Source organism: Oncorhynchus keta, unplaced genomic scaffold (assembly GCF_023373465.1).
Source record: "Oncorhynchus keta strain PuntledgeMale-10-30-2019 unplaced genomic scaffold, Oket_V2 Un_contig_1510_pilon_pilon, whole genome shotgun sequence".
NCBI lineage: Eukaryota > Metazoa > Chordata > Actinopteri > Salmoniformes > Salmonidae > Oncorhynchus > Oncorhynchus keta.
This window is the reverse complement of record NW_026279133.1, coordinates 45,595-58,947: the sequence shown is the minus strand read 5'-3', so window position 1 is coordinate 58,947 and position 13,353 is coordinate 45,595. Positions and strand designations below refer to the sequence as shown.

Here is a 13,353-nt window from a genome sequence, read left to right as displayed (position 1 = left end):
TGTGAATTCAGGAAATATACTATAGATTAAGTGCATTTAGAGTTGTGTAGCCTAATATAAAGTGTATACTTTGTCTAATGTGAATGAACTCGTGTTTTGTTGTCAATGCTTAGCAACCAGATCTATTCAAATGAGATCAGTGCTTGACTTGGACAGGAGCTCACCAGAGCTGAGTACCAGCACCTCAAATTTCTACCGTTTGAGCTCATGTTCCTCTAATAGAATATTAGCTCAACAGTATTGAGCTCCCGAACCTAAATATAAACCATATTTTTAGAGAATTAAGAAAGTGCCAGAACTGACAAGACTAACTTTAGACTAACCTAAGTGTCCGTTTCTCTTTATTACTACAGACCGACTCAGATTAAGTCTGAGGCCGGTAACATCAACAGTGAGGACAAACCCAGCCTGCCTCTCTCCTTCCACACTGAGTCCAAACCTACAGTCACTGGGTCCTGATTGTGACAGTGGAGCCCAGTTTGCACTGCAGGATCCAGAGATGGCATCAGTGAAGCTGGAAGACTGCAGTCAAACACTGGAGCTGAATGTCAACATTAAAGATGAAGAAGAGGAGGAGGAGATTGGGGGATCTGTTAGTCATGGTAAGAGCAGGTTCTGTCTATCCAAGTTTGTGTACTGGCATAGAGCAGTGATGTGGAGACACTTGCAGAAGTTGGCATTTTTATAAACAGATTTCACATCATTATACATCATTTTAGATGACAGGAGACTTTCGCACAATGTTTTTTAAATGCCTCACAAATGACAGGCTACTTTGACAAACTGAGGATCTGAGTTCAATAAAAACAACCTTGTCTTGAATCCATCAGTAGTCTAGTCCAGGTGTGAGGAGAAACACATGGTACAATATGAGTCCTAAACAAGCTTTCCAGTTTCACTGACTCACTCAATGATGTGCAGCTCACTCACCGGCCAAAAGCGTATCCCTCTCTTGCTTTACTTTGTAAAACAATGCTGTTTGCTCAATAGGCCTATTTGAAAGATAACTTGGTAACACATACAGAATAGTATTTTCTTTTCAGCAGGGTCCATTTGCTTTACAACCTGTGTTTTCCAGTGATTTGTATTAAAAATATTGTGAAAGGCCTGTTATGAGAGTTGCAGGCTCATGTCTATAACAGCACAGAGAGGGAGAGAGATCATAGAAAGTGAATCTCCTTTTAGTTCTGAGAGATACAGACGTACTTCTCTCTCACCACAGCAATGGCCACACCTTGGTCTAAATAGGCTACAATGTTGCACAAACCATAAACCTGGTTCGGCCCAACATTAATACATTCTTAGAACATCAGGCACGTTTTCACATTACGTTTTTTATGGGGCTGATAATTACAGAGGAATCCAAATGTGATTACTCTGATTTGCTTTTATGAGGATTTTTTTGCATTGCAAACAGTGAAGATAATTTTTCGCGCCGCAAGGTAGGCTACCTGATCTTTGCGAATGGGTTCCGGAACGAAAGACTACGAAACTGAGCGGTGCCGGAGGAGCTGGCTCAAATTAAGCACCGCCCTTCTCATATAATGAGGTAGGGCCATCACAAGGATCCCTGAATGCAACGATGGTTGCACCAAACCAAGACCGACCACAGCCAGTTGTTTCCAATGGGAACAGATGAGTCATACTGGGCAGAGCCAAGCACGAGTCAGATCTTATTGGTGTGTTCTACAATACATCTGCATATTTCTGTTCGGGAACGCCTCTGTGAAGCGCTTGTGTGTAATAACTCAATTCACTTTACGTTCCTTATAAATAACGCAATTATATACACTGCTCAAAAAAATAAAGGGAACACTAAAATAACACATCCTAGATCTGAATGAATGAAATATTCTTATTAAATACTTTTTTCTTCACATAGTTGAATGTGCTGACAACAAAATCACACAAAAATGATCAATAGAAATCAAATTTATCAACCCATGGAGGTCTGGATTTGGAGTCACACTCAAAATTAAAGTTGAAAACCACACTACAGGCTGATCCAACTTTGATGTAATGTCCTTAAAACAAGTCAAAATTAGGCTCAGTAGTGTGTGTGGCCTCCACATGCCTGTATGACCTCCCTACAATGCCTGGGCATGCTCCTGATGAGGTGGCGGATGGTCTCCTGAGGGATCTCCTCCCAGACCTGGACTAAAGCATCCGCCAACTCCTGGACAGTCTGTGGTGTAACGTGGCGTTGGTGGATGGAGCGAGACATGATGTCCCAGATGTCCTCAATTGGATCCAGGTCTGGGGAATGGGCGGGCCAGTCCATAGCATCAATGCCTTCCTCTTGTAGGAACTGCTGACACACTCCAGCCACATGAGGTCTAGCATTGTCTTGCATTAGGAGGAACCCAGGGCCAACCGCACCAGCATATGGTCTCACAAGGGGTCTGAGGATCTCATCTCAGTACCTAATGGCAGTCAGGCTACCTCTGGCGAGCACATGGAGGGCTGTGCGGCCCCACAAAGAAATGCCACCCCACACCATGACTGACCCACCGCCAAACCGGTCATGCTGGAGGATGTTGCAGGCAGCAGAACGTTTTCCACGGCGTCTCCAGACTGTCACGTCTGTCACATGTGCTCAGTGTGAACCTGCTTTCATCTGTGAAGAGCACAGAATTAGCCAATCTTGGTATTCCATGGCAAATGTTAAACGTTCTGCACAGTGTTGGGCTGTAAGCACAACCTCCACCTGTGGACGTCGGACCCTCAAAACCACCCTCATGGAGTCTGTTTCTGACCGTTTGAGCAGACACATGCACATTTGTGGCCTGCTGAAGGTCATTTTGCAGGGCTCTGGCAGTGCTCCTCCTGCTCCTCCTTGCACAAAGGCGGAGGTAGCGGTCCTGCTGCTGGGTTATTGCCCTCCTACGGCCTCCTCCACGTCTCCTGATGTACTGGACTGTCTCCTGGTAGCGCCTCCATGCTCTGGACACTACGCTGACAGACACAGCAAACCTTCTTGCCACAGCTCGCATTGATGTGCCATCCTGGATGAGCTGCACTACCTGAGCCACTTGTGTGGGTTGTAGACTCTGTCTCATGCTACCACTAGAGTTAAAGCACCGCCAGCTTTCAAAAGTGACCAAAACATCAGCCAGGAAGCATAGGAACTGAGAAGTGGTCTGTGGTCACCACCTGCAGAACCACTCCTTTATTGGGGGTGTCTTGCTAATTGCCTATAATTTCCACCTGTTGTCTATTCCATTTGCACAACAGCATGTGAAATGTATTGTCAATCAGTGTTGCTTCCTAAGTGGACAGTTTGATTTCACAGAAGTGTGATTGACTTGGCGTTACATTGTGTTGTTTAAGTGTTCCCTTTATTTTTTTGAGCAGTGTATATTTTTTTGCAAAGGGTAAAGTTTACAAAACTTGGTCCACTCTGTTCATAACAGCTGTTTCCTGTAGTTCACGATCATCTCCTTTTATTTTGTTGACTTTGAGTGAGAGGTTGTTTTCCTGACACCACACTCCGAGGGCCTTCACCTCCTCCCTATAGGCCGTCTCATCATTGTTGATAATCAGGCCTACCACTGTAGTGTCGTCTGCAAACTTGATGATTGAGTTGGAAGCATGCATGGCCATGCAGTCATGGGTGAGCAGGGAGTACAGGAGAGGGCTGAGAACGCACCCTCGTGGGGCCCCAGTGTTGAGGATCAGCGGGGTGGAGATGTTGTTTCCTACCCTACCTTCACCACCTGGGGGCGACCCGTCAGAAAGTCCAGGACCCAGTTGCACAGGGCGGGGTTGAGATCCAGGGTCTCGAGCTTAATAATGAGTTTGGAGGGTACTATGATGTTAAATGCTGAGCTGTAGTCAATGAACAGCATTCTTACATAGGTATTTCTCTTGTCCAGATGGGTTAGGACAGTCGGTGTGTACTGTGATGGCGATTGCATCGTCTGTGGACCCATTGGGGCGGTAAGCAAATTGGAGTGGGTCTAGGGTATCAGGTAGGGTGGAGGTGATAGGATCCTTGACTCGTCTCTCAAAGCACTTCATGATGACAGAAGTGAGTGCAATGGGGCAATAGTCATTTAGTTCAGTTACCTAGGCTTTCTTGGGAACAGGAACAATGGTGAACATCTTGAAGCATGTGGGGACAACAGACTGGGATAGGGATTGGTTTAATATGTCCGTAAACACACCAACCAGCTGGTCTGCGCATGCTCTGATGGATGCCGACTGGACCGGCAGCCTTGCGAGGGTTAACACGTTTAAATGTTTTACTCACGTTGGCCACGGAGGAGAGCCCACAGGTTTGGTAACGGGCCGTGTCAGTTGCACTGTATTGTCCTCAAAGCGAACAAAGAGGTTGTTTAGTTTGTCTGGGAGCAAGACGTCCGCGACAGGGCTGGTTTTCTTTTCGTAATCCGTGATTGACTGTAGACCACATATTGTTGTTTGAATTGTGACTCAACTTTTTCTCTATACTGACGCTTTTGTTGTTTTGATTTCCTTGTGGAGGGAATAGCTGCACTGTTTGTATTCGGTCATGTTCCCGGTCGCCTTGCCACGATTAAAAGCGGTGGTTCGCGCTTTCAGTTTTACACCAATGCTGCCATTAATCCACGGTTTCTGGTTTGGGAAGATTTTAATCGTCACAGCGGGTACGACATCTCCGATGCACTTGCTAATAAACTCGCTCACTGAGTCAGCGTATACATCAATGTTGTCTGAGGCTATCCGGAACATATCCCAGTCCACATGATAGAAGCAATCTGATTGGCCAGACCAGCGTTGTATTGACCTGAGCACGGACGTTTCCTGTTTTAGTTTCTGTCTATAGGCTGGGAACAACAACATTGAATCATGGTCAGATTTGCCGAAGGCAGGGCTTTGAATGCATCGCGGAAGTTCGAGTAGCAATGATCCCGAATATTCAGAGTAAAGAAAGCGCCAGAAATGTGATGTTAAAAAGATAACCTTGTGTCCGTTTCTATTTGTTACTAAAGGTATTTAATAGTTGAAACGTGCTATCTAATATCAAAAGAACATGTTAGGTAACATCCATTAAAGGATTTTCACTTTTGGTAAAGGTTTGTTCTTTTTTGTGTCAATCCAAGTGAACGTGATAAACTATTTTAAAAGTCACAGCTAGAATCTTTTGGTTTGTCTGAATGGATGTACATCATTTCTTCAAGGTCATTTTAATAAAAAATCGATTTATTTGACATTTATGAGTTTTTTTGGCATGTTATTGGTTTTGTGTGATTTTCACAAGCTGTTAACATGGCTGGGCCCACTCTGTCTGCGTCAACAGATTTATCTGTAAATGTTACTATGGTGTGAACAGGAAATACAATTGATTTTTGAAGTGAAAACAAGGTTAAAACAAACTAACCTTGTCCTAAATGTTTTTGTCATTTATGCATTTGGGAAATCTACTTTTGATTAAGTTCACTTATGTTGTGTAGCGTAGCTAATTTTAAAGCGTGTACATTGTCTAATTTAAATGAATACATGTTTTGTTGTCAATACTTATCTACCTCATCTATTGAAATGAGATGGACAGGAGCTGATTACCGGCACCTCAAATTTATACTGCTTGAGCTCATGTTCCTCTTCTAGAATATTAGCTCAACAGTATTGTGGAGCTCCTGCATCTAAATATAAACAGTACCGGCACCTATTTCAGTCCAAGTCAAGCACTGAAATTGATCATTGATCAAGGAGAAATAATAATATAGACCAACCTTTTTTGTCTGTTACTCGTTGTTACTACAGGACGACTAGAATTAAGTCTGAAGCCGGTAACATCCACAGTGAGGACAAACCCAGCCTGCCTCTCTCCTTCCACACTGAGTCCAAACCTACAGTCACTAGGTCCTGATTGTGACAGTGGAGCCCAGTTTGCACTGCAGGATCCAGAGATGGCATCAGTGAAGCTGGAAGACTGCAGTCAAACACTGGAACTGAATGTCAACATTAAAGATGAAGAAGAGGAGGAGAAGATTGGGAAATCTATTTCTCATGGTAAGAGCTGGTTCTAACTAACTAAGTTTGTGTTATTCATTCTAACTTCACACTGTGTATGAAAAGTTGCAGTAGAACTGTTTCAATGAGAAGGTAGATGTTATTTCATGCTACTGACACTTGCATGTTTTGACACCAGTATTGCCAGCATTTGTTTTATTCACCGGGCTGTCTGGAGTGATCAGAGAGTAGACTGAACTGGGCTGTCTGGAGTGATCAGAGAGTAGACTGAACTGGGCTGTCTGGAGTGATCAGAGAGTAGACTGAACCGGGCTGTCTGGAGTGATCAGAGAGTAGATTAAAGAAGGGAAGTAGACAAGCTGCCAGTGTTTTAAAGTTCTATGAAATGAGTCTGTGTAGTTACTAACCCTTGTGATAGTGAGTGGAGGAAGATATGAAATGAGTCTGTGTAGTTACTAACCCTTGTGATAGTGAGTGGAGGAAGATATGAAATGAGTCTGTGTAGTTACTAACCCTTGTGATAGTGAGTAGAGGATGACAAGCCCCTTTTTAGCTTTCATCTCTAACCCTAACCCGGATGTCATAAGGTGAATGCACCAATTTGTAAGTCGCTCTGGATAAGAGCGTCTGCTAAATGACTTAAATGTAAATGTAATGTTACCCACTTTTAGAATAGTTTTATTCCACTGTATTGTACAGCCTACTGATATGAATACATATGTCACCTAGTACAGCCAGAAGAGGACTGGCCACCCCTTTGAGCCTGGTTCTTCCAAGGTTCCTGCTTTCTAGGGAGTTTTTCCAGACCACTGTGCTTCTATATCTGCATTGCTTGCTCTTTAGGGGTTTTGGTCTGGGTTTCTATAAAGCACTTTGTGACAACTGATGATGTAAAAAGGGACTCATAATATACATTTGATTGACATGTATATCACTCCAACTGACTGGTTCTTCTGATGTTGTTCACACAGGAGACCATGTTGAGACATTCTCTACATCCAGAGAGCAACAGCAGGAAGATCACAGAGCTAAGAGGTCTCACCACTGCCCACATTGTGAGGAGATTTTCCCAATTCTATCAAAGCTAAAAATACACCTAAAAATGCACACAGGAGAGAATCCGTATTCCTGTACTGACTGTGGGAAGAGATTCAAAACATCAAGGAATCTAACAGTTCATCAGAGTGTGCACAATGGAGTGAAGCCTTACTCCTGCTCTGACTGTGGGAAGAGTTTTTCTCGAATGAACTTCTTAAAAACACATACACGTAGACATACAGGACTGAAGCCGTACTCCTGCTCTGAATGTGTAAAATTCTTCACAACATCAGCTGAGCTAAAAGTTCATCAGAGAACACATACAGGAGAGAAGCCTTACTCCTGCTCTGACTGTGGAAAGATTTTCTCTCAACTTGGCCCCTTAAAAAGACATGAACGTATACATACAGGAGTGAAGCCTTACTCCTGCTCTGACTGTTTAAAATGCTTCACAACATCAGCTGAGCTAAAAATTCACCAGAGAACACACACAGGAGAGAAGCCTTACTCTTGCTCTGACTGTGGAAAGACTTTCTCTCAACTTGGCCCCTTAAAAAGACATGAACGTATACACACAGGAGAGAAGCCTTACTCCTGCTCTGACTGTGGAAATGGCTTCACAACATCAGGTCAGCTAGAAGTTCATCAGAGAACACACACAGGAGAGAAACCTTACTCCTGCTCTGACTGTGGAAAGAGTTTCTCTCTATTGTTTAACTTAAAAACACATGAACGTATACATACAGGGGTGAAGCCTTTCTCCTGCTCTGACTGTGTAAAATGCTTCACAACATCAACTGACCTAAAAGTTCACCAGAGAACACACACAGGAGAGAAGCCTTACTCTTGCTCTGACTGTGGAAATACTTTCTCTCAACTGGGCACTTTAAAACAACATGAACGTATACACACAGGAGAGAAGCCTTACTCTTGCTCTGACTGTGGAAAGAGTTTCTCTCAACTGGGCCCCTTAAAAAGCCATGAACTTATACATACAGGAATGAAGCCTTTCTCCTGCTCTGACTGTTTAAAATGCTTCACAACATCAGCTGAGCTAAAAGTTCACCAGAGAACACACACAGGAGAGAAGCCTTACTCCTGCTCTGACTGTGGAAAAAGTTTCTCTCAACTGATTCTCTTAAAAAGACATGGACGTATACATACAAGAGTGAAGCCTTACTCCTGCTCTGATTGTGTAAAATGCTTCACAACATCAGGTCAGCTAAAAGTTCATCAGAGAACACACACAGGAGAGAAGCCTTACTCCTGCTCTGACTGTGGAAAGAGTTTCTCTCTACTGTGCAACTTAAAAACACATGAACGTGTACATACAGGAGAGAAGCCTTATTCCTGCTCTGACTGTGGAAAGAGTTTCTCTCTACTGTGCAACTTAAAAACGCATGAACGCATACATACAGGAGTTATTTCTCACCGCTGATCTGACTCTAGAAACTGTTTTAAAACAACAGCTGAGCTAAAAGGTCATCAGAGACAGACACAGGAGAGGAACCTGACTTCTGCTCTTAATGTGGCAAGAGTAACTCAAGTGAAAGTCACCAAGTAGAATACCACTTGAGTAAAAGTATTTGGTTTTAAATATACTTAAGTATCAAAACTAAAAGTATGAATCATTTCAAATTCCTTAAATTAACCTCTACGGGATGGGTGTTCCTAAAACAGGACAGTTGCTAATGTGACTATAATGACATTGTATTCAACAGCTAACTTTCTGGGACATAGACATGTCTTTTATATGGGCAAAAAGATTAACAAGGATTTAAGCAAACTTCAGTGTCAAATTAACAGTAGCTATTACAGTGGAAAAATACCATGCTAGTGTTTGAGTAAAGTGTAAAACAACAACTTATCACTGCAACTGGTTTGATACATTTAAACCAGTTGATTTGTCATCCTTAGGGTCCCAGAGATCAAATGTAGCATAGTTTTTTGTTTGATAAAATCAATTTTTATGTGAAATGTAGGAACTGGGTTCTACATTTTTGAACCCCTGTTGTCTCTGGCTCCAGACCTACTCCGCCAGACCATCTAGATGTGTGAAAGTTAGTGTATAAGCTAATGATCCATCATGTGTGAAATTCCTGTCAGTGTGTAAACTTAAATGTTTTATTACCCTAGCATTTTTATATGTTCTCTATAGTTTTGTACTTAAATGTATCAATTGACCAATTCAGGACATTTGAGGAAACTCCTGGCAGACTTGAAACAGTGCAGTAATGTAATTCTTCACTGGATCAGTCAAACGTTTCACACACTGCTGCCATCTGGTGGCCAAAATCTAAATTACACCTAGACTCCTATCTGAAAGTATGGCCGTTCTTGCATTTCAAAGTTAATGAAAAAAGAAAACGGTTTTGTTAGTATGATTTTAGCAGATCTAATGTGTTCTTCTCCTACATTAATTTCACATTTCCACACACTTCAAATTGTTTCATTTCAAAAGATATCAAGAATATGCATGTCTTTGCTTCAGGTGCTGAGCTACAGGCAGTAAGATTTGGGTCATTTTAGGTGGAAATGTAAAGAAAAGAAAAAAAGGGTACAATCCTTAAGAGGTTTTTAGCGAACTAGTGAGTCTGCCAGATCAGAGGCAGTAGGGATGACCACGGATGTTATCTTGATAAGTGTGGGAATTTGACAATTTTCTGTCCTGGTAATCATATAAAATGTAACTAGTACTTTTGGGTGTCTGGGAAAATATATGGAGTAAAAAGTACAATTTGGGCATTGGAATTTGGTGAAATAAAAGTAAAAATGGTCAAAAATATCTAAATAGTTAAGTACAGATACACCAAAACTTAAGTAAAAGTGATTTAAAGAACTACTTAAGTACTTTACACCACTGCATGCATCCATGCCGTGTGTCAGCATTGCAGGCTGGTGGTGTGATGGTTGGGGTGTGTTTTCAGGGCACACATTGGGCCCCTTGATAAAAGTTTAGCAACATTTGAATGCCACAGGATATCTAAACATCATGGCCAATCAGGTGCATCCCTTCATGCTAGCAGTGTATCCATCTGCAAGTTGTTTTCTTCAGCAGGATTATGCCACAAGGCTTGTCCAGGAATGGTTCCAAGAACAGCTCACTGAATTCACTGTAATTGTGCATCTGTGGGAGGAGATGGAACGAGCAATTCAAAGTAGATCCACTCCCAGCCAACTTGACACAATTGTAGGAAGCATTGGAGTCAACATGGACCAGCATCCCTGTGTTCTGAGGACAAAGGGGGTGCAACTCAATATTAGGAAGGTGTTTCTTATGTTTTGTACACTCAGTGTATATCAGGTAAGGATGGTCTGATGTTCAGTTTTTAGCATTAGTTTGGGTGGATTATTTTATATTACTCAACTTTTGTTTAATGATAAACAGGCTATGAATCAACTACTTGTTTATTAAACTGTATTTTAATATTAGATTCATTATTGTAGTCATTGATGATGAATGTATTTGAAATAACTGTATTGAAGTTAATTGATCTGGTGGCAGGTAGCCTAGCGGTTAAGAGTGTTGGGCCAGTAACTGAAAGGTCGCTGGTTTGAATCCTGAGCCGACTAGGTGAAAAATGTCATTGTGCCCTTGAGCAAGTCAATTAAATCTTATTTGTCCTGTAAGTCTCTCTGGATAAGAACATCTGCTAAATGACACAAATATAATGAAACAAATGTTTGTACATGAATATATGCTGGGCAACCTTTTTTTTCTCTTAAATGAAATAAACTGTTTGTGAAATACTGTATATACAATACACAACATTACCACTTTGTTTACCCTGGCCAGAGGGACAGGCCCAAAGTAAGCTAGACTATGTAGCTGCTGTTGTTAGTGCAATATAGCATGTCAGATCGCTAATGATTAGGTGTACAGGCTGCTACATTTCGTTTTTGCTTGTGTCGGTCGGATGTGATGTGTTATCAGGCTAAATGACTACCAGAGGGAAGTGGAGAGCGCGTCTTGATCTTTGTGCGTTGTGCCCGGCCCGGCCGACATGGTCAAGAGAGGCAGAGGACATGCAGCAGCACTCCGATGTGAAGAACTGTACTAAAATGTACGATTGTAGTACAATGAAAAAAATATAGCATGGTATTTTTGTGGAATGGTAGTGACCAAAAAACATGTTTTTATTGTACTGGACCCAGGAACATAGAAGAAACTGCCAGATGTGTCATAATAGCCTGGAAGTAAAGCTGCACTGGGAGACACATCTAATGGAATACATTGAATACATTCAGCAGGGTGGAACAATCACAGTAAAACATGATTTAAATGTATTGTTGGAAGGGCTGTGGTCACCATTCATGTAATACATTAAATATATACATCAGATGGTATTGGGGAGATATTTCATAGGGTTTTCATGGTTACATTATTTACCCATTTCAATCTTATACCAACCAACCCTATGCTTGGTGTGACTGTTATGGTCAGAACAGACCATCTGATATGCCCTTAAATATTGTAATATGCAACCTGGAATTAACATGTAAGAGGACCAGTGCTTCTACAGTGAATCACATCTGTGCTGTTTGAGAGAGATGTTGTTAGACTACATTGTATCGTTGTTTCCTCTTCTGAGGGCACTGGTGGGCAACAACATTTCAATTCACTGAGACAATGAGTCCTTCAAGTTTAGCACAATATAGAACGGGGGTTGGCAACTAGGTTTGGCCTCCAGTCAATTTGTTGCTGGGCTTGTAGCTAGTCTGCGGGCCAGAACATAATTAGCCTATTAACAAATAGCCTATAGCTGCCCAATTCATAGTCCCACACAGTGGAGGCTACACTACACATTTAACACGTGGTTAGTGAGCTAATCAATTCAATGACCATAACATAATAATGTTGGTCTGATTACAGTGGTAAAATCACCAATGTCTATATTAATAGTCCTACCTGTTCTGTTACAATATATACATTGTATTTCTCCAATTGCAAACCAGTGTGCATCGACACTGTCGCTGTTTGTGGGCCTAAAGAGAGAACACCTTGTGTGTTTTACAGTGGTGATTTTACCATGTACATACTTTGATTTTCTTCCTGGAGGCCAAGCCGGAAGAGTTTGTGCATATATTATGACGACATTTTGTGAAGTTTTCGTTTTGGGCTTTGTGTAAGGGTTTGAGTTATCTAATTTGAGGAAGTGGCGATAGATCTCTTTTCTGTACTCGACACACTGACGTCACTCACAGATGTGTGCGACTCTTGGCAGCAGTCGTCTAGATGTACGTTTATATTACTTCCAAACAAATAACTTTGGGTTTATATACCCGTACAATGTTGTTTTTATTCTTTCTTGAACAGTCGCTAAGATTACAGAATGCTCATTGATATAGGCTATAGCAAAAAAAACATTTTACTGGTTCAAGTGTCTAAGTATAATGCAGTTGATTTGTGATGACAAACATTTTATGAGGCAGGACATTCATACAAACCTTAAAATCCAATTCTAATTTGTGAACAGAGAAAGGGTTATATGGCGTCTCAAAATGGACAAACAGTGCTACTGACACTTTTTCTCATTTTTCAAGCAAAGGTCTTTTAAGGGAGTATGCGAGCACACATTAGGTTCGTCTGGCCTTAAGAGATGACAAAAGCACTTTTATAAAGTAAAGGAATATATCACAGGCTTAGAGCAAATGCATCTCTAACGGAACTGTAATTTAAGGGATAGTTCAATCAAATTACAAATGTCCACCTTGGTTTCTTCACCCTGTATACAATCCCAATAATGTGCATGTCAACAGTGAAGTTCTCAAGATGGAGGACTTTCAGTACAGCAGTGTTCCCCAATCCTGGTCCCAAAGGGTGTACATGTGTGTTTTTGCCCTCACACTCACATACCTTATTCAATTCAAAGGCTTGAGTTGTTTAGTTGAATCCAGTGTGTGAGTGTTAGGGGCAAAAACAAAACAGCTCATGGATCCCCAGGACCAGGATGGGAAAACAATGTAGTACATATCAAAAGGTGTGATAATGCAAATTATATGCAATTATTATTTAGCTAATTTGCATAAGCATCTCACTTTTTCTCTGTACTGAAAGTGCTCTTACTTGATTGATAACATGCAACCTTTTTGGCATTATATTAACAGTGGACTAATGAACAAAATACACAAACTTTTTAAAATATTTTTATACTTTCCTTTCATAAAGCCAGCCACTCCATTAACAGTCTGACCCTCTATATAGTCTTTGGTATATATTGAGCTCTAACAAAGGGGTGTGGAAAAGGTCTGTTGAAATGAATACTGTAATGGTGTAGAGAAAGGTAACACAAGCTTCCTGTCTGGTTCCATTCCCCCAATAGTAACTGGGTCATTATTGGATCGTGGTGGTAATGCCGT

General features: G+C 41.5%; 1 protein-coding gene across 25 annotated transcripts in view; it reads left to right on the top strand.

Moving 5' to 3' along the window:
* The window catches only part of LOC118370533 (zinc finger protein 420-like), a 130,465-nt gene that overhangs the window by 76,719 nt on the left and 40,393 nt on the right, over positions 1-13,353 (top strand). For 5 of the 25 annotated variants that reach the window (XM_052502101.1, XM_052502099.1, XM_052502097.1 and 2 more), the window contains exons 2-4: positions 354-602; positions 5,746-5,994; positions 6,927-11,340. The exons of 4 other annotated variants lie outside the window; for them this stretch is intronic. In XM_052502101.1, coding sequence (XP_052358061.1) covers positions 500-602; positions 5,746-5,994; positions 6,927-8,431 — 1,857 coding nt within the window. In that variant the 5' untranslated portion in view covers positions 354-499 and the 3' untranslated portion in view covers positions 8,432-11,340. Of the gene's footprint in view, positions 1-353; positions 603-5,745; positions 5,995-6,926; positions 11,341-13,353 lie in introns of those variants that run through there. 16 more of the 25 variants (XM_052502109.1, XM_052502105.1, XM_052502096.1 and 13 more) reach the window with 9 other exon arrangements.